We start from the raw sequence: 19,183 nt of genomic DNA, 5'->3' as shown, positions 1-19,183 counted from the left end.
CCCACCAGTTTTTTCCGTTTCCGGGGTTTCCCGGGTTTGTTTTCCTTCTGTTTCCGGGGGCCCCTTTTCTTCTTCTTCACCCCCAGCGCCCCCTCGAGGCCGCGCAGCAGCTCCTCGTCACCATCTGCGGGGACACGGTGGGGACATCAGCCACGGGGACATCAGCCACGGGGACACGGTGGGGACATCAGCCATGGGGACATCAGCCACGGGGACACGGTGGGGACATCAGCCACGGGGACATCAGCCATGGGGACAGGATGGGGACACGGGGACATCAGCCATGGGGACAGGATGGGGACATCAGCCACGGGGACACGGGGACATCAGCCACGGGGACAGGACAGGATGGGGACACGGGGACATCAGCCATGGGGACACGGGGACATCAGCCATGGGGACACGGGGACATCAGCCATGGGGACATCAGCCATGGGGACACGGTGGGGACATCAGCCACGGGGACACGGGGACATCAGCCACGGGGACATCAGCCATGGGGACAGGATGGGGACATCAGCCATGGGGACACGATGGGGACACGGGGACATCAGCCATGGGGACATCAGCCATGGGGACACGGAAGGACATCAGCCATGTGGGACATCAGCCACGGGGGGGACCATGAATGGGGACATCAGCCACGGGGACACGGGGACATCAGCCATGGGGACACGGGGACATCAGCCTTGGGGACAGGATGGGGACACGGGGAGATCAGCCTTGGGACACGGGGACAGGGATGGGGCAGGACGGGGACAGGGATGGGACAGGGATGGGGATGGGATGGGGACAGGGACAAGGTCAGGGTGGAGACAGAATGGGGACAGGGGACAGCAGTGTCACCATCACAGCAACCAAACACTAGCAGAGGATTCCCTGACCCTCACATGGGGACAGCAGTGTCACCACAACAGTGACCAAACACCGGTGACACTGTGACAGCGACCAAATGACGGCAAAGGATTCCCCACCTCTCACTCTGGGGACAGCAGTGACACTGTGACACTGACTGATGGATGGCAGAGGATTTCCCAGCCACTGGGCCCAGGGGACAGCAGTGTCACCGTGACAGTGACCAAATGATGGCAGAGCATTCCCCAGCTCTCACTCTGGGGACAGCAGCAGTGACACTGTGACAGTGACTGATGGATGGCAGAGGATTCCCAAAGGGCTCAGCCCAGGGGACAGCGGTGACACCGTGACAGTGACCAAGAGATGGCAGAGGATTCCCTGACCCTCCCATGGGGACACCGGTGACACTGTGACAGTGACCAAGCACTGGTGACACCGTGATAGTGATCAAATGATGGCAGAGCATTCCCTGACCCTCCCATGGGGACAGCGGTGTCCCCAGCTGCTGTCAGAGGATTCCCCGAGCCCTCGCTTGGGGACAGCAGTGACACTGTGACACTGACCAAGCACTGGGGACACCGTGACAGTGACTGATGGATGGCAGAGGATTCCCTGCCCTCCCTTGGGGACACCGGTGACACCGTGACAGTGCCTGAGCGCCAGCAGAGGATTCCCTGCCCTGCCTTGGGGACACCGGTGACACCGTGACAATGATCAAATGATGGCAGAGCATTCCCTGACCCTCCCATGGGGACAGCGGTGTCCCCAGCGCCAGCAGAGGATTCCCTGCCCTCCCTTGGGGACACCGGTGACACTGTGACAGTGACCAAGCACTGGTGACACCGTGACAGTGATCAAATGATGGCAGAGCATTCCCTGACCCTCCCATGGGGACAGCGGTGTCCCCAGCCGCCAGCAGAGGATTCCCCAGTCCCTCGCTTGGGGACACCGGTGGTGTCACCGTGACAGTGACCAAGCACTGGTGACACCGTGACAGTGACCAACCAATGGCAGAGCATTCCCCAGCTCTCACTCTGGGGACAGCAGTGACACCGTGACACTCCCCAGCTCTCACATGGGGACAGAGGTGTCACCAGCTGCCAGCAGAGGATTCCCTGCCCTGCCTTGGGGACACCGGTGTCACTGTGACAGTGACCAAACGATGGCAGAGGATTCCCTGACCCTCCCATGGGGACAGCAGTGTCCCCACCCGCCAGCAGAGGATTCCCCATCCCCTGCCTTGGGGACACCGGCAGTGTCACGGTGCCCAAGCCCAGCAGAGGATTCCTGCCCTGGGGACACCGGCGGTGTCACGGTGACCAAGCCCAGCAAAGGATTCCCTGCCCTGCCTTGGGGACACCAGCGGTGTCACGGTGACCAAGCCCAGCAAGGATTCCCTGCCCTGCCTTGGGGACACCAGCGGTGTCACGGTGCCCGAGCGCCAGCAGAGGATGACACCGTGACAGTGACCAAATGATGGCAGAGGATTCCCTGCCCTGCCTTGGGGACACCGGCGGTGTCACGGTGACCAAACGCCAGCAGAGGATTCCCTGCCCTGCCTTGGGGACACCGGCGGTGTCACGGTGACCAAACGCCAGCAGAGCATTCCTTGCCTCGGGGACACCGGCGGTGTCACGGTGCCCCAGCGCCAGCAGAGGATTCCCTGCCCTCCCTTGGGGACACCGGTGACACCGTGACAGTGCCCAAACGCCAGCAGAGGATTCCCTGCCCTGCCTCGGGGACACCGGCGGTGTCACGGTGCCCAAGCCCAGCAGAGGATTCCCCAGTCCCTCCCTTGGGGACACCGGCGGTGTCACGGTGCCCAAGCCCAGCAGAGGATTCCCTGCCCTGGGGACACCGGTGGTGTCACGGTGCCCGAGCGCCAGCAGAGGATTCCCTGCCCTCCCTCGGGGACACCGGCGGTGTCACGGTGCCCAAGCCCAGCAGAGGATTCCCTGCCCTCCCCTGGGGACACCGGCGGTGTCACGGTGCCCAAGCCCAGCAGAGGATTCCCTGCCCTCCCTTGGGGACACCGGCGGTGTCACGGTGCCCCAGCGCCAGCAGAGGATTTCCCAAGCCCTTGGCCGAGGGCCACCGGCATCCCCGTGTGACAGACAGGGGCCATTCCCGCGGGCCTGTCCCCGGGGCGGTGACACCGCATCCGTGTCACGGCCCGGGCTGTCCCCGCCGCCGCTCTGCTGACACCGAGGTGTCACCGTGTCACATCTGCCAGCCGCTGGCACGCTCCCCCCGCGCTGGCAGCCGTAAATCAGCGCGAGGGTGTCCCCAAGGGGGGGACACAGCCACACACACACACACACACACACACACACACACACACGCAGGGGGTGACACGGGTGCCAGGCCTGGCGCAGGGACAGCAGCAGCGCCCGGCGCCGCCGGGGTCACATTCCAGCCTAATCCCTTGGCAGCGCCGCCTGCCAGCCCCGGGCGGCCGGGCCGAGCGCCGGGACCACCGGCAGCGCCGACCCCGCGGGGCGCAAAACCCCAAATTCTCCCTTTTTCCGCCCGTTTTTTACCATGGCGGCAGCGCCGAGGCCCAGCCCGCCCTGTTCCCCCCCCCCCTCCCTTCCCTCCCTCCCTCACCGCTCCTCGCTTTTTTTCCAAATTCCCCTTTTCGCTGTTTTTTCAACCCAAACCATCACCTGGCGGTGCTGCCGGGGACACGCGGGCGCTGGCGGGGATGGGGCCGAGCCCCTGCGGGCCCGATCCTGCCATTTTTGGGGTGTTTTCCCCCCTTTTTCACCCCCCAAACGCACCCCCCCCCCGGCCCCATCGGACATGCGCGGGGAGCCGGGGCGCGTTGGCAAAGCATCAACCAGAATTTTCCACACACGTGACGCTCCCACTCCCCGCACCTCGAGAAAAAGGGGAAAAAAACCCAAAAAACACCAAAAAACCCCCGCTGGAGCAAGGGGGGGGGGCCGCGATCCTAAAGTTCAACCCCTCCCTGAGTGGATGAGGCGAGAGAGAAACGAGGGGAAAATGGTGGAAATTGCAAATGAAAGGGTGAAAGGAGGAGGAGGAGGGGGGGGGGATAGGTGGAAAAATGGAAAAAATGTAGTAAAAACCACAATAAAAAAAAAAAAAAAAGCAGCAGCAAAAAGAAAAAAAAAAAAAAAAAAAAAAAGGGGGAGTGATTCCGGCAAAGGGGAGGAAGGAGTTGGAACAAAGAAAGAGGGAGGGGAGCTCCAAAATGGGGGGAAAAGGGAAAATCTGGGGGAAGCGGCACAGCGGGGACTGAGGCGCCGCTTCCCCCGCGCCGCACAAATCCCCCATTTTTCCTTTTTTTGTGCTTTTTCCCCCCAGTTTTCCCGGCGCTGGAGCAGCCGGCCAGGCCTTTGCTCAACAACTTGGTGCCAAAGTGTGGAAAAATCTCAAGTTTAGGTTGGATTTTTTTTAAGGGAAAATTCGCTGGGTTTGGGTTCTCCCCCTCCCACCCCAGCCCGGCTGCGGCGGCCTCGCCATTGTTCTGTGCCGGGATTGGGCTGAAAACGGCAAAAATCGGGAAAAAAGATTAAAATAAAAACACAAAACCAACAAGTTTCAGCTTCAGAGGAGAGGGAGGAGTTGGTTTCCCGCTGGGAAAATGGGGGAAAAGTGTTATTTCACCTTAAATCAGCACAGAGAGGCCGGGCTGCTGCTGATGCGGGGGGAAAAGGTTAAAAATGGGCAAAAGTTCTGATCCAAAGGGGAAAGGTTGAGAAAAATGGGGATTTTGGGGTTAGAGGAGGAAAAAGTGGGAAAAAATTGGGATTTTGGGGTGTTTGTGAGAGGGAAAATGGTAAAAAATGGGGATTTGGGGGAGGAAAAAGGGTAAAAATGGGGATTTGGGGTGGTTGGAGGGAGGGGAAGTTTTAAAAAGTGAATTTAGCGGTGGCTGTGGGTCCCACATGGGGTTTTGAGGGAAAATAATCCAGGAATTGGACAAAAAGTGCAGCAAGAGCCAAAGGAAAAGGTCAGGGAAGCAGCAAAAGGTGAGATTTGCCCATTTCTGAGGGGTTTGGGGTTAAAAAAAAAAAGAGGTTAAATATAAATTTATTTATTTCTGAGCTTTTCTAGAAAAGAGGGAGCTCTAAAATCCAAGTGTGTTCATTCTGAGTGTTTTGGAGGGGGTTAAAATCCAATTTTGCCCCATTTTGAGCATTTTTGGGAGCTCTGTCCTCCAGATGTAGCAATTCTCAACACTGTGGGGGGAAAAGTCCCAAATTTGCTCATTTTTGAACAATTCCGGGGAAAAGCAGGAGCTGGAATTCCAAATTGAGCCATTTCTAAGCTTTTCCAGAAACACAAATTGTTCTAAAAGCTGAATTTAGTCATTCTTGGAAGCTCCAAAATCCACATTTACCCATTTCTGAGCATTTGGAGGTTAAAAAAGAAGGAGGTTAAAATACAAATTTACCAAATTCTGGGCATTTCAGGGCCAAGGAAAAGGTTCCAAACCCAGATTTAACCAATTTTTTGTGGGAAAAGGGGGAAGTAACCCCCAAATTTACTCATTTCTAACCTTTTTGGGAAAAATAAACCTTCAAAAACGTGAATTTTTCCACTTCTGAGCCTTTTCAAAGCGAGTGGCTTCACTTTAAAGCTGATTTTTTAAACCAAACTGACCCATCTGGGCTTTGAAATGCCTTTTCCCCTCATTAATTTGAAAAAAAAAATCCAAGAAATTTAATTCAGAAGGGGAAAAAAATCTTAATTTCAGACAGAAATGGTCAATTTTAGTGCCTTTACTGGAAAAGCACCAGTAAAGGCGTTTGGACCCCCACAATTGGAATGAGGGTGTGAAAAATGGGGATTTTGGTGCTAAATTCTCTTTTTTTTCCCTTATTTTAACCCACAAAAGGAGTTCTCAGGGGCTGGAATTTGGGGTGAAGGCTCAGCTGAGGCACCAACACCCAGAGGTGGTTGGTAAATAAAATAAACCCTGATAAAATGTGATAAAAATGCAATAAAACAATAAAACCCCAGGGAAGCGGCTGCCAGAGGGGACAACGGTGACACCTGAGGCCATCTGAGGCCATGGACACCCAAACACCTCAAAAATAAATATTGGGGTCAATCAAAATGGGGTGAAACAACAAAAATAAATATTGGGGTGAATCAAAATGGGGTGAAACAACAAAAATAAATATTGGGGTCAAACAAAATGGGGTGAAACAACAAAAATAAATATTGGGGTCAATCAAAATGGGGTGAAACAACAAAAATAAATATTGGGGTCAATCAAAATGGGGTGAAACAACAAAAATAAATATTGGGGTGAATCAAAATGGGGTGAAACAACAAAAATAAATATTGGGGTCAAACAAAATGGGGTGAAACAACAAAAATAAATATTGGGGTGAATCAAAATGGGGTAAAATAAATGGATCAGGGTCCTGGAAGGGGAGAAACAGCCCCAAACACCTCAAAATGGGGTAAAATAAATGGATCAGGGTCCTGGAAGGGGAGAAACAGCCCCCAAACACCTCAATATGGGGTAAAACAAATGGTACAGGTCCTGGAAGGGGAGAAAACAAACAGACATCTCTAAATGGGGTAAAACAACTGATTCAGGTCCTGGAAGGGGAGAAACAACCCCCAGACACCTCAATATGGGGTGCAACAGCCACCTTGGGTCCTGTCAGGCAGCTGCAGCCCCCAACACCCCGCAAAACAGCCACTCTGGGTCCTGGCAGATGCACAGCAACAGCTGTCACCCCTCATGATGGGGTCAGAGCCCACTTTGGGTCCTGGCAGGGTCACAACAGGCCCTGTCATGGGGTCAGAGCCCACTTTAGGTCCTGGCAGGGGACATGCAGCCCCCATCCCAGGGTCAGCACCACTTTGGGTCCTGGCAGGGTCACCACAGGCCCTATCATGGGGTCAGAGCCCACTTTGGGTCCTGGCAGGGACACCACAGGCCCTGTCATGGGGTCAGAGCCCACTTTAGGTCCTGGCAGGGTCACAACAGGCCCTGTCATCCTCGCTATGGGGTTCAACATCCACTTTAGGTCCTGGCAGGGGACATGCAGCCCCCATCCCAGGGTCAGCATCACTTTGGGTCCTGGCAGGGCATTGCTGGCCCCCATCACCCCCACCATGGGGTCAGCACTCCCTTTGGGTCCTGGCAGGGTCACAACAGGCCCTGTCATCCTCACTACGGGTTCACCACCCCCTTTGGGTCCTGGCAGGGCACCACCAGCCCCCATGATGGGGTCAGCACCACTTTGGGTCCTGGCAGGGTCACCACAGGCCCTATCATGGGGTCAGAGCCCACTTTGGGTCCTGGCAGGGCACCACTGGCCTCCATCACCCCACATGATGGGGTCAGCACCACTTTGGGTCCTGGCAGGGACACAACAAGCCCTGTCATCCTCACTGTGGGTTCACCACCCCCTTTGGGTCCTGGCAGGGCCCCCACCATGGGGTCAGCCCCCACTCTGGGTCCTGGCAGGGCACCACCCGCCCCCGTCACCCCCGGGCCGGGCTCCCGGCAGCACCGCGTCCCCTCAGGCCCGGTGTGCGGCGGGAGGAGGTGTCCCCACACACGGTGGCCGCACGGTGACACTCGCGGTGACACTCGCGGTTGTTTACAAACACCTCCCTCCCCTCACAGCTCACAGCCCACCCCCGGTGCGGCGGCAAGCGCTGAGGGGACAGCGGGGATCAGGGGGTCCCGGTACGGGCAGGAAGCGCTGAGGGGACAGCAGGGATCAGGAGGGCTCCGGTACCGGCGGGAAACGCTGAGGGGACAGCGGGGATCAGGGAGGACTCAGGAGGGCTCCGGTACCGGCGGGAAGCGCTGAGGGGACAGTGGAGATCAGGGGGTCCCGGTACGGGCAGGAAGCGCTGAGGGAACCAGGTAAGGGGTTCAGGGGGCTCCGGTACCGGCGGGAAGGGCTGAGGGGACCGGGTAAGGGCTTCAAGGGGCTCCGGTACCGGCGGGAAGCACTGAGGGGACCAGAGAAAGGGCTCAGGGGATCCCGGTACCGGCGGCAAGCACTGAGGGCACTGAGGGCCTCGGGGTGGGGTCCCGGTACCGGCGGGATGCTCCGGGAAGAGCTGAGGGGACCGGAGAAGGGGCTCAGGGGGTCCTGGTACCGGCGGGAAGCACTGAGGGGACAGCGGGGCTCCGGGAGCCTCGGTAACTGTGGGCGGCCCCGGGAAGCTCTGAGGGAGTGAGTGGGGGCAGATCGGGGGTCTCGGGGGTCCCGGTATTTGCGGGAAGCTCCGGGAAGAGCTGAGAGGACAGCGGGGCTCGGTACCTACGGGAAGATCTGAGGGGACAGGCGAGGATAGGGGGGTCTCGGTACCTGCGGGCGTCTCTGAGGGAGCGGGAAGGGGGAGCTCGGGGGGCGGCCCCGGGAAGCGCTGAGGGGGCTCGAGTGGCGAAGAGCTCGGGGGGACGCTTGGGGGGTCCCGGTATCCCCGGGAAGCTCTGAGGGCTTCGGGGTTCCCGGTAACTGCGGGAATCTCTGAGGGGTTCGGGGGGCACTCGGAGGGTCCCGGTGGTACCACCGGGAATTTCTGAGGGAATCGGGGGCGGGGGGCACTCGGGGGTCTCAGCGGTACCTCTGGGAAGCTCTGAGGAGCTCGGGGGATCCCACCAGCTGCAAAAAGCTCTGAGGGAATCGAGGATGGGGGGCACTCGGGGGTCTCAGCGGTTCCTCCGGATATCTCTGAGGGAATCTGGGGGCAGCTCTGAGGGGTCACTCGGGGGGTCCCGGCGGTTCCTCCGGGAAGCTCTAAGGGGCTCGGGGCGGTCACTCGGGGAATCTCTGAGGGGCTCGGGGCGGTCACTCGGGGGGTCCCGGCGGTACCTCCGGGGAACTCTGAGGGGCTCGGGGCGGTTACTCGGGGAATCTCTGAGGGGCTCGGGGTGGTCACTCGGGGGGTCCCGGCGGTTCCTCCGGGAATCTCTGAGGGGCTCGGGGCGGTCACTCGGGGAATCTCTGAGGGGCTCGGGGCGGTCACTCGGGGGGTCCCGGCGGTACCTGCGGGAATCTCTGAGGGGCTCGGGGCGGTCACTCGGGGGGTCCCGACGGTACCTGCGGGCGCCTCCGGCGGCCCGGGCGCGGCGGGCGCTGGGGGCGGCGGCGGCGGCGGCGGGAGCGGGGCCGGGGCCGGCCCGGCGAAGATGTCGGGGGGCCCTCGGTGCCCGGCCAAGAGCGCAGCGGCGGCGGCGGCGGCGGCGTCTTCCTCCTCCTCTTCCTCGTCGTCCTCCTCGTCGTCGTCCTCCTCGTCCCCCTCGGACACCGCCATCTCCTCCTCCTCCTCCTCGTCCTCCCTCAGCGGGGACGCCATGGCCGGGTGAGGGGCGGGGGGCCGGGGGGACCCTCGGCGTGCGCCGCTCCCACCGCCCCAAACCGCCCCCGCCGCCGAGGCTGGGGGGGGGGGGGGGCTCGGTGTGAGGGGAAAGTGGGGAGGGGGCGGGACGGGGCGACCCCCCCCGGGCCGGGCCCGGCGGGGCCGCGCGGGGGGCGCGGGGGGGGCGGCGGCGATGGGTTGAAAAACGCCCGGATCGGTTAAAATCGCCTCAGGGCGCGGGAGGCGGCGGGCGGCGGGACGGCGCCGGCAGCGAAAATGGCCGCCCCGGGTGTAATTTTAAAATAAACCCCCCCCAACACACACACACAAAAAAAAAAAAAAAAAAGAAAAGAAAGGAGGAAAAAAAAATATAATAATAATAAAAAACACACCCCGGTTAAGGGGGGGGAAAGGGGGAAAGGCGTAAAAAAATATGGAGGAGGGAGGGGTTAAAAATGAGGGAAAATGGGGGGGTGGTGCCCCCCCCCCTTTCTTGAGGGGAAAAAAAAGCGCAAAATGGCCGAATGAGGGTTTTTTTTTAAAGTTGCCCCACTCGCACCTTAGGGGAGGAAGGAGAGTGAAAAAGAGGCGAAAAAAGCCTTAAAAACACACAAAAAAGCGACAAAACCCAACCCGCGTAAAGGGGGAGGGGAATTAAGAAGAGAGGAAAAAAAATTAAAATTAATATTAAAAAAAAAACAAAAAGGAGGAAAGGGAAGCGTTGAGGGAGAGAATGAAGGAAATAAAGGGGAGAATTGCAAAGGAGTTAAATTGGAGGGGAAAGGAAGGGTGAAATGAAAAAACGGGGTGGAAAAATGGAAAAGGGGAGGAAGGAGAGGCAAAAAGGGGTAAAAATCGACATTAAAATTGAAAATGGGGATGGAAGGGGAAGAAAAAGGGAGGAATCAAGCTTAAAATTGATATGGCAAAGAAGGAGAGTCAAAAATAAACATTAATATTTAAAAAGGGAAGAGAATGGGAAAAAAGGTTAAAAATAAACAAAAACCAGAAAGGGCTGAAAAAGGGTAAAAATCAACATCAAAAAAAAAGCGCCAAAAAACCTTAAAAATCACCCGCGCGAGGTAAAAAACAACAAAAAAATTAAAAACAAAACCCCACAAAAAATCCTTAAAAACACCCCAAAAAAACCCCCAAAAAATCAAAAATCACGAAACCCCTCAAAAATAAGAAATCCCAAAGCTCCCCCCACCCCACCCCCCCAGGCTTCGCCGCTACAGCCCGAGCAGAGGAATAATCCCAATCCTGCTCATTTTGGGGTCTTTTTGCTCAGTTTTGGGGCCTCATTAATGATATTTTTTTGCTTTTCCCCCTCCCGCAGATCCCGGCTCGGCGAGGGACAAATATTTGTGTGGCCCCAGCCGGGGGGGACCCGAAGCCGGAGATTTTTCTGCATAAAACAAAGATGGCTGCGGTAAATTATTTCTTTTTTTTTTTTCTGCCTTTTTTTTTTTTTTTTTCTTCTCTTTCTCCTTATTCTTCCCCCCCCTCTCTCTCTCCTCACTCCCATAAAAATATTTCGGGGGGGGATTAATCAGTACTCATGCTCAGTGTGACATCAGCATAAATTGTTAAAGGTTAACTAGTTCCATACTCGTCACGCTTCCCTTTTTATTTTTTTAAAGGATTTTTTACCCTTCCCCCCCCCTTTTTTTTCCGCCCATTCCTCCCCCCTCCCTCGGTGATTTTAAACACGCAGTAAAAAAAAAAAAAAAAAAAAAAAAAATTAAAAAGCAAATTTTTTATTTATTTTTTTTGTTCTTTCTCCCTCCCTCCTCGACTTTGAAATACTTGGGAAGGGAGTGGTTTGGTGGGTTGGGTTTTGGGGTTGTTGGGTTTTTTTTTTTCTCTCTTTTGGGTGTTTTTTTTTTTTCTTTTTTTGGAGTTTCTTTAAGGCTGCAGGGAGGAAGAACAAAAAAAAAAAGGGGGGGTTTATAAGGATTGAAAAAAAAAGGGGGTTGGAAAGATGGAGGTGGGATTAAAAAAGGTGGGGAAAGATTGAAAAGGAATAAAAAAGATTTAAAATTGATAAAAAAGATTGAAAAGGGTGAAAGATGAAAAGGGAAAGAAAAAAGATTGGAAAAGTGAAAGAAAAGGTTAAAAAGAGAAAATATTAAAAATGGGAAAATATGGAAAAGGGGAAAATTTGAAAAAGGGAAAAAGGATTAAAAAGGGAGAAAAGATTGGAAAAGGGAAAAAATTGAAAAGGAATAAAAAATATTGAGAAAGGGAAAAGAATTTTAAAAAATTATAGAAGAAAAATGTTAAGAAAGGAATAAATGGTTAGAAAAGAGAAAAGGTTGAAAGAAAAAAAAAAAATTAAAAGATTGGAAAAGGGAAGAAGATTGGAAAAGGATGGGAAAAGGTAAAAAGATGGAAAAGGAGAGAAATTATAAAGGGAAGAAATTGAAAAAGGAAAAAATATTCAAAAAGGGGAAAAATAGAAAAATATTTAAAAGGATGAAAGTTTAGAAAATGTTCAAATTGAGAAAAATATTCAAAAAGAGAAAAGTTGCTAAAATATTGAAAAATGGAGAAATATTAAAAAGGAAAAACATTTAAGAAACAAAAAAGAATGAAAAGGGAAAAATATTTTAAAAGGAAAAAAGTTTGAAAAAGGGAAAGAATAAAAAGGAAAAATGATGAAAAAAGAGGGAATTGAAAGAAAATTAAAATGTAAAAAAACCAAAAAAAGATTAAAAATTGAAAAAGGAAAGAAAAAGGGGGAAAAGAGTGAAAAAGGGAAAAAGTATTAAAGGGGGAGATAAAAATGGACAAAAGATTCAAAAGAGGGAAAAATAGTAAAACCAGGAAAAATACTTTAGAAAGAGGGAAAATATTTAAAAAGTGAGCAAGAATCAAAAATGGAAAAGATTTGGAAAGAGTTAAAGAGATGGAAAAAAATTCAAAAATAGAAGAAAGTGTTAAAGAAAGGGGAGAAATGATTGAGAAAGAGAGAAATTAGGAAAGGGAAGAAAAAAAAGGTGAAAAAAAGGGAAAAAATATTGAAAAAAGGAGGGAATTTAAAAAGGAGAAAGAAAATATTAAAAAGTGGAGAAAAAAGAATTTCAATTCCCCCAAATTCTCCCCCAAAAAACCCCAGGGGTGAAATGGGTGAATTTATCCTCAGGGATGGTTTTTAGGGGTTAAATTGCCCAAAATGCTCCAAAATCACCCCAAAAATCCCAATCTCTCCCCACTGCTGGAGTTTGCTGCCTTTTTTTTCTTTCCCTTCTTTTTTTGGGCCTTTTTTGCCCCAAAATTCTGGGGCAGCAGAGGAACCCCCAGCAGCTGATTTACCCAAAATGATGGAAAATGGGGTGAAAATCACTCCAGGTTTGGGGTTTTTGCCCTATTTGGGGTCTTTTTCACCCAAAAGTTGCTCCTGGTTGTTGTTACCCAGGATCAGGAACCCCAAAATCCACCCAGAACCTGGTGGGACACCCCAAGAACCCCAAAATCCCCCCAAAATTCATCCAGAACCTTGTGGGACACCACGAAAACCCCAAAATCCACCCAAAATTCATCCAGAACCTGGTGGGACACCATGAGAACCCAAAATTCCACCAAACCTTGTAGAACACCCCAAAATTCACCCAAAAACTCATGGGACACCACGAGAACCCAAAATCCCTCAAATTCCACCCAAAATCTGGTGGGACACCCAAGAACACCCCAAATTCACCCAAAATCCACCCAGAACCTGGTGGACACCCCAAGAACCCCAAAATTCCACCCAAATCCTCCAAAACTTGTGTGACACACCCAAAACCCCACCCAAAACCTCATGGGACACCATGAGAACTCCAAAATCCACCCAGAAGCTCATGGGACACCCCAAGAACCCCAAAATTCACCCAGAACCTGGTGGGACACCACAAGAACCCCAAAATCCCCCCAAATGTCCCCAAACTCTTGTGTGACATCACAAGAATCCCCAAATCCCCCCACATTCTCCCCAAAATCTTCGTGTGACACCCCCAGAACCCCAAAATCCATCAAGAACCTCGTGGGACTCCATGAGGACCCCAAAATCTTCACAAATCCCCCAAAATTCTCCCTAAACCCTCGTGTGACACCCTCAGAACCCCAAAATCCCCCAAATTCCACCCAAACCCTCGTGTGACACCCCCAGAACCCCAAAATGTCCCCAAGCCCTCGTGTGACGCCCCCAGAAGTCCCCAAAGCCCAGAGGTGACACTTGTGGGGCTGTTGGTGGCTTTTGTCACCCTCAGCCCTCCCCCAGGGACATTTTTGGGCCGTTTTGCTCCTTTTTGCCCATTTTGCCTCTGTCTGGTGGCTCTGAGCCCCGAGGCCACCCCGGTGTCACCCAGGGGTGTCACTTTGTCACCCAGGGGTGTCACTTTGTCACTCAGGGGTGTCACCCGGCCATCCCCAGGGGTGTCACTTTGTCACTGAGGGTGTCACTTTGTCACCCGGGGTGTCACTTTGTCACTCGGGGTGTCACTTTGTCACCAGGGGGTGTCACCCGGCCATCCCCGGGGGTGTCACTTTGTCACTCGGGGGTGTCACTTTGTCACTGGGGGTGTCACTTTGTCACTCAGGGGTGTCACCCAGGGGTGTCACTTTGTCACCCAGGGGTGTCACTTTGTCACTCAGGGGTGTCACCCAGGGGTGTCACTTTGTCACCGGCGCTGTCACTTTGTCACCCAGGGGTGTCACCCGGTCACTGTCACACCCCCAGGAGGGTGGCACTGTCCCCGTGGTGTCACCGCGGTGTCACCAGGTCAGGAGGTGACAGTGCCAGCACCGCCTGTGTCCTGATGGGGACGGTGACAACAGCGCTGAGGGGACATCGGGGACAGCTGGAGAGGGACAGGGATGGGGACAGGGGACAATGACAGGGACAGGGATGGGGACAGAGATGGGGACAGGGGACAATGACAGGGACAGGGATGGGGACAGGGGAGAGGGGACACAAGGACAGGGACAGATGGACGTGGATAGGTGACACGGACAGACAGACACACGGACAGGTGACATGGACAGGTGACATTGACAGCTGGACATGGACAGGTGACAGGGACAGTGACATGGACAGACAGACACAGGTGAGACGGACAGACAGACACACGGACAGGTGACATGGACAAACAGGGACAGGGACAGGTGACACAGACAGACAGATGGACAGGTGACATTGACAGCTGGTCATGGACAGGTGACAGGGACAGGTGACACAGACACAGGTGACATTGACACACAGGTGACACGGACATACAGACACACAGGTGACACAGACAGACCCAGGTGACATTGACACACAGGTGACACCGACAGACCCAGGTGACATGGACAGACGGACACACAGGTGACACAGCTGGTGACCCCCCCCCATTGTCACCTGGGGGTGCCCCCACAGGGTGTCCCCAAATGTGTCCCTTCCCCACAGCGCCGCTCCCTTGCACAAAATCCGATTTGTTTGGGCTCCAAAAAGTCACAATTGGCCCCAAAATTGGGGGGACCCCCCCGCCAAGGGGGACCCCACACACAATGGGGACCCCCAAAACTGGGGGGGCTCTGAGCCCCAAATTTGGGGGGGGTCGGGGGTCCCCCATCCCCTCTGGGAGTGACGTCATCACCCGCGGCCTGCAGGAGGGGGCGCGCCCGGGTTTGGGGGGTCACGGAGGGGAGACCCCTCCCCAAAATGGGGACCCCCGACCCCGCACGGCCCCCAGGACCCCCCGAGCCCCCCAGACCCCCCCAAGCCCCTCAGGGCCCCCCCAAGCCCCTCAGGGCCCTCCCCGCACCTCGGGGCCGCTTAGGCCGGGACCGCGCCGCCCGTCGCCATGGCAACGCCGCCGGAAATCCCTTCTCTGCGCGCCGCGGGACGTGCTGGGAAACGCAGTCCTTGTGTTTATTCCATTGCCGCGCGGTGCATGCTGGGAAATGTATTCACTGCGCTGTACCCGCTATCGCTGCCGCTCAGCGCGCGGTGCACGCCGGGAGTTGTAGTCCGTAGCTCCGCCCTCCCGGGCCGCGCCAGGGCTGCCGGGAAGCGGCGCCATCATGGCGGATCCGCCGGAGGAGGCGGGGGGCGGCCCGGCCGTGAGTGGGGGGCGCGGGGCGGAATTTGGGGTCTGGGGGCGGCACGGCTGCCCTATGGATCCTGTGGGGAGCGGAGGAGGAGCTGGGGGGATCTGGAGGCCGTGGGGGCGGTGCGGGGTCCTGAGGGAAGATCGGGGGGCTCTGAGGGCTGAGGGTGCTGAGGGGGGGGGGGGGGCTGGGGAGGTTGTGGGGGTCCACTGGGGCGGGGGGAGATTTTGGGGGAGATTTGGGGGGTCCCATAGAGAGTTTTGGGGCTGAGGGAGATTTGGTGGTCCCATAGCCATTAAGGAATATTTTTGGGGAGGTTTTAGGGGCTCCCATAAGTACTGGGTGGGTTTTTGGGGCTGTGTGAGGATTTTAGGGGCTCCCATAAGTACTGGGTGGGGTTTTTTTTGGGCTGTGTGAGGATTTGGGGGGGTCCATAGGGACTGGGGAATTTTTGGGGGGGGGGTCCCATAAATGCTGGGTGGTTTTTTTGGGGCTGTGGAAGGTTTTTTGGGGGTTTCCATAAGCGCTGGGTGGGTTTTTTGGGGCTGGGGGAGATTTGGGAATTCCATAGGGATTAGGGAATATTTTGGGGTAGTTTTGGGGGGTCCCATAGAGAGTTTTGGGGCTGGGGGAGATTTGGGGGGGCCATAGGGATTAGGGAATATTTTGGGGGAGTTTTCGGGGGTCCCATGAGCACTGGGTGGGTTTTTTGGGTTCGGGCTCCCCTCAATCCTCCCCATCCCCATCCCGCCGGCTCAGGGGGGGTCTCACCCATCCCCCCCCGTTCCCCCTCCCCATTCAGGCCGGGCCGGGGGTCGCGGGGCCCCCCCGGGGGCGGCAGCGTCTGGAGGCGCTGCTGAACCGCAGCCTCCGCATCCGCATGTCCGACGGGCGGACCCTGGTGGGGGCGTTCCTGTGCACGGACCGCCAGAGCAACGTCATCCTGGGCTCAGCGCAGGAGTTCCTGAAAGCTGCAGGTCCGGGGGGGTCCTGGGGGGTCCTGAGGGGATTTTGGGGGGATTTGGGGGGTTCTGGTGTCTGAGAGGTGTGGGGGCGTTCCTGTGCACGGACCGCCAGAGCAACGTCATCCTGGGCTCCGCGCAGGAGTTCCTGAAAGCTGCAGGTCTGGGGGGTCCTGGGGGGTTTTCGGGGTCCTGGAGAAGTTTTGGGGGTCCTGAGAGAGTTTTGGGGTGTTCTGGGGGAGTTTTGGGGGGTTCTGGGGTTCCTGTGCACGGACCGCCACAGCAACGTCATCCTGGGCTCAGCACAGGAGTTCCTCAAGGCTGCAGGTCTGGGGGGGTCCTGGGGAATTTTGGGGGGTCCTAAGGGGGTTTTGGGAGGTCCTGGGGGAGTTTTGGGGGTCTGAGGGCAGTTTGGGGGCAGTTTTGGGGTGTTCTGAGGGGGTTCTGGGGGTCTGAGCGTTCCCAAGCTCTGACTGTGGGACCAAAGTGATCCTGGGGTCAGCACAGGAGTTCCTGAAAGCTGAAGGTCTGGGGGGTCTTTGGGGTGTCCTGGGGGAGTTTTGGGGGGTCGTGGGGAGGTTTCCGGGGGTCCTGGGGCAGTTTTGGGGGTCTGAGAGGGGTGGGAGCGTTCCCAAGCTCCGATTGTGGGACCAACGTGATCCTGGGCTCTGCTCAGGAGCCCCTCAAGGCTGCGGATTTGGGGGGGTCCTGGGGGGGTTTTGGGCAATTTTGGGGAGCTCTGGGGGGTCCTGGGGCTTTCCTGAGCTTTTTTTGGGGAGCTCTAGAAAGATTTTGGGGGTCTGAGGGGGGTTTTGGTGTTCCTGAGTTCCGAGCACCTGAGATCAACACGGGAATTGCTGAAAGCTGTAGGTCCTGGGGAGGCTTTGGGGTTTTTTGGGGGGTTTTGGGGTTTTTTAGGAGATTTGGGTTTTTGAGGGGTTTATTGGGGTTTTTAGGGAGGTTTGGGGTTTTTTTGGGGAAGGTTTTTTGGGTTTTTTCAGGGGGAAGTTGGGGTTTATTCGGGGCAGCCTTTGGGGTTCTTTGAGGACTTTCAGGGGATTTTCAGAGGGGTCTTTTGGGGTTTTTTTGTGGGCATTTTTGGGGTTTCTCGTGGGGTGTCTTGGCGGGTTTTTTGGGTTTTTTTGGGGGGTTCTGAGCCCTTTTCTCCCCTCTGCAGACGCGTTCCCGGGCAGTGAACCCCGAGTTCTGGGGCTGGCCATGGTCCCCGGGCACCACATCGTGTCCATCGAGGTGGAGCCCCCCTACCCCTGAGGGACCCCAGAAACATCTGATGGACCCCAAAAACACCTGAGAGACCCCAAAACCTCCTGATGGACCCCAAAAACCTCCTGATGGACCCCAAAACCTCCTGATGGACCCCAAAAACCAACTGAGAGACCCCAAAAACCACCTGAGAGACCCCAAAACCTCCTGATGGACCCCAAAAACCACCTGAGAGACCCCAAAACCACCCAAAGGACCCCAAAAACACCTGAGAGACACCAAAACCTCCTGATGGACCCCAAAAACCACCTGAGAGACACCAAGAGACACCAAAACCTCCTGATGGACCCCAAAACCTCCTGATGGACCCCAAAAACCACCTGAGAGACACCAAAAACACCGGAGGGACCCCAAAAACACCCAAAGGATCCCCCAAACCAACTGAGAGACCCCAAAACCTCCTGATGGACCCCAAAAACCACCTGAGAGACCCCAAAAACACCGGAGGGACCCCAAAAACACCCAATGGATCCCCCAAACCAACTGATGGACCCCAAAACCATCCGAGAAACCCCAAAAACACCGGATTGACCCCCAAAACCACCTGCTGGACCCAAAAGAAAAAAGGATGGACCCCAAAAACAACCCAGGGACACCAAAAGCACCGGATGGACCCCAAGAACATCAGATGGACCCCCAAAAATACCTGATGGACCCCAAAAACAACCCAGGGACCCCAAAAACCACCTGGGACCCCCCAGATGGACCCCAGACCCGGATGGAGCCCCAAATTCTGGGACAGAGCCCCCCCCCCCAAAATGTCCCTGTGGGGTTTGGGGGTCCCCATTAAAGCCCCCCCTTGGTGACGCTGTCCCCGTGTGACGCTCGTGGCTGCGACCCCAAGCCCCCTCCCCAAATTGTGTGGGATGGGGAGACCCCCCCTCAAATTCCTGAGTTCCCCCCTAAATTCCTGAGCCCCCCACTCAAATTCCTGAGCCCCTCAAATTCCTGGCTCCCAAATTCTTGAGCCCCCCACCCAAATTTCTGCCCCTCCCCATTTTCTGAGCCCCCTACCCAAATTCTTGCCCCTCTCCCCCATCTCCTGAGCCCCCACCCAATTTCCTGAGCCCCCTCCCCAATTCCTTCTCCCAGCTTTCCTGAGCCCCCCACCGAAATTCCCTCTCCCCAATTTCCGGAGCCCCCCCAAAATTCCGGAGCCCCCCCCCAAATTCCCGCCCCCTCAGCGCCCCTCCCCCCCTCCCCCTCCCCAATTCGCGCCCCTCCCCCACGGAGCCGTCGGGCTTTGCCATTAATTTAATCTCAGGTACAAAATAGCTTCTGGGGGGGAGGGTGGGGGAGGGGAATGGGGGGAGGGGGGCGCCCGCCCCTCCCCCACCCCCACAGACACGGGGGGGGAGGGGAAGGGGGGACACGGGGGTGGGGGAGGGGCGGGGCGGCCGCAGGGCCCAGCACCAATAATGGGGGGGTGGGGGCGGGGCGAGAGGGGGGGGGACAGAACCCGCCCCTCCCCCACAAAGGTCAGGGGTCACCGGGTGATGATGGGGACAAGGGGGGGGAGGGGTCACCGGGGTCGCGGTGACCAAAGCCCCTCCCCCCCCATCCCCTCCCCCACCCCCGAGAGTTGGGGACCCCCCCCAATAAATAAAGCGACCCCTCCCCCCCCTCCCCGCGTATAAATTAAAAAAGAGGAAAAAAATAAAGAAGAAAAAAAAACAAACAGAAAAAATCATTTA

General features: G+C 55.9%; 2 protein-coding genes across 2 annotated transcripts in view; one reads left to right on the top strand and one right to left on the bottom strand.

The window, feature by feature from the left end:
- The window catches only part of CHD3 (chromodomain helicase DNA binding protein 3), a 61,772-nt gene extending 52,535 nt beyond the window's left edge, over positions 1 to 9,237 (bottom strand). Inside the window, 2 exon segments of the mRNA XM_064737430.1 lie at positions 6 to 124; positions 8,910 to 9,237. Coding sequence (XP_064593500.1) covers positions 6 to 124; positions 8,910 to 9,165 — 375 coding nt within the window. The 5' untranslated portion in view covers positions 9,166 to 9,237.
- A 5,916-nt stretch (positions 9,238 to 15,153) lies between these two features.
- Positions 15,154 to 17,478, top strand: NAA38 (N-alpha-acetyltransferase 38, NatC auxiliary subunit). Its single transcript, XM_064737418.1, has 3 exons — positions 15,154 to 15,255; positions 16,046 to 16,220; positions 17,383 to 17,478. The coding sequence occupies exons 1-3, from the start codon at positions 15,217 to 15,219 to the stop codon at positions 17,475 to 17,477; spliced, it is 309 nt and encodes a 102-aa protein (XP_064593488.1). The 5' UTR covers positions 15,154 to 15,216; the 3' UTR covers position 17,478.
- Positions 17,479 to 19,183: the final 1,705 nt, after the last annotated feature.

Source organism: Zonotrichia leucophrys, unplaced genomic scaffold, assembly GCF_028769735.1.
Source record: "Zonotrichia leucophrys gambelii isolate GWCS_2022_RI unplaced genomic scaffold, RI_Zleu_2.0 Scaffold_55_320004, whole genome shotgun sequence".
In the NCBI taxonomy this organism is placed as follows: Eukaryota; Metazoa; Chordata; class Aves; order Passeriformes; family Passerellidae; genus Zonotrichia; species Zonotrichia leucophrys.
Note: the sequence above shows the minus strand (reverse complement) of the source record. Positions and strands in the feature narration are given on the sequence as shown.

Coding starts and splice junctions, on each gene's coding strand:
- NAA38 (XM_064737418.1), top strand. CDS start 15,217: ATGGCGGATCCGCCGGAGGAGGCGGGGGGCGGCCCGGCC. Junction 15,256..16,045: donor AGGCGGGGGGCGGCCCGGCC/GTGAGTGGGGGG, acceptor CTCCCCATTCAG/GCCGGGCCGGGGGTCGCGGG. Junction 16,221..17,382: donor GGAGTTCCTGAAAGCTGCAG/GTCCGGGGGGGT, acceptor TCCCCTCTGCAG/ACGCGTTCCCGGGCAGTGAA.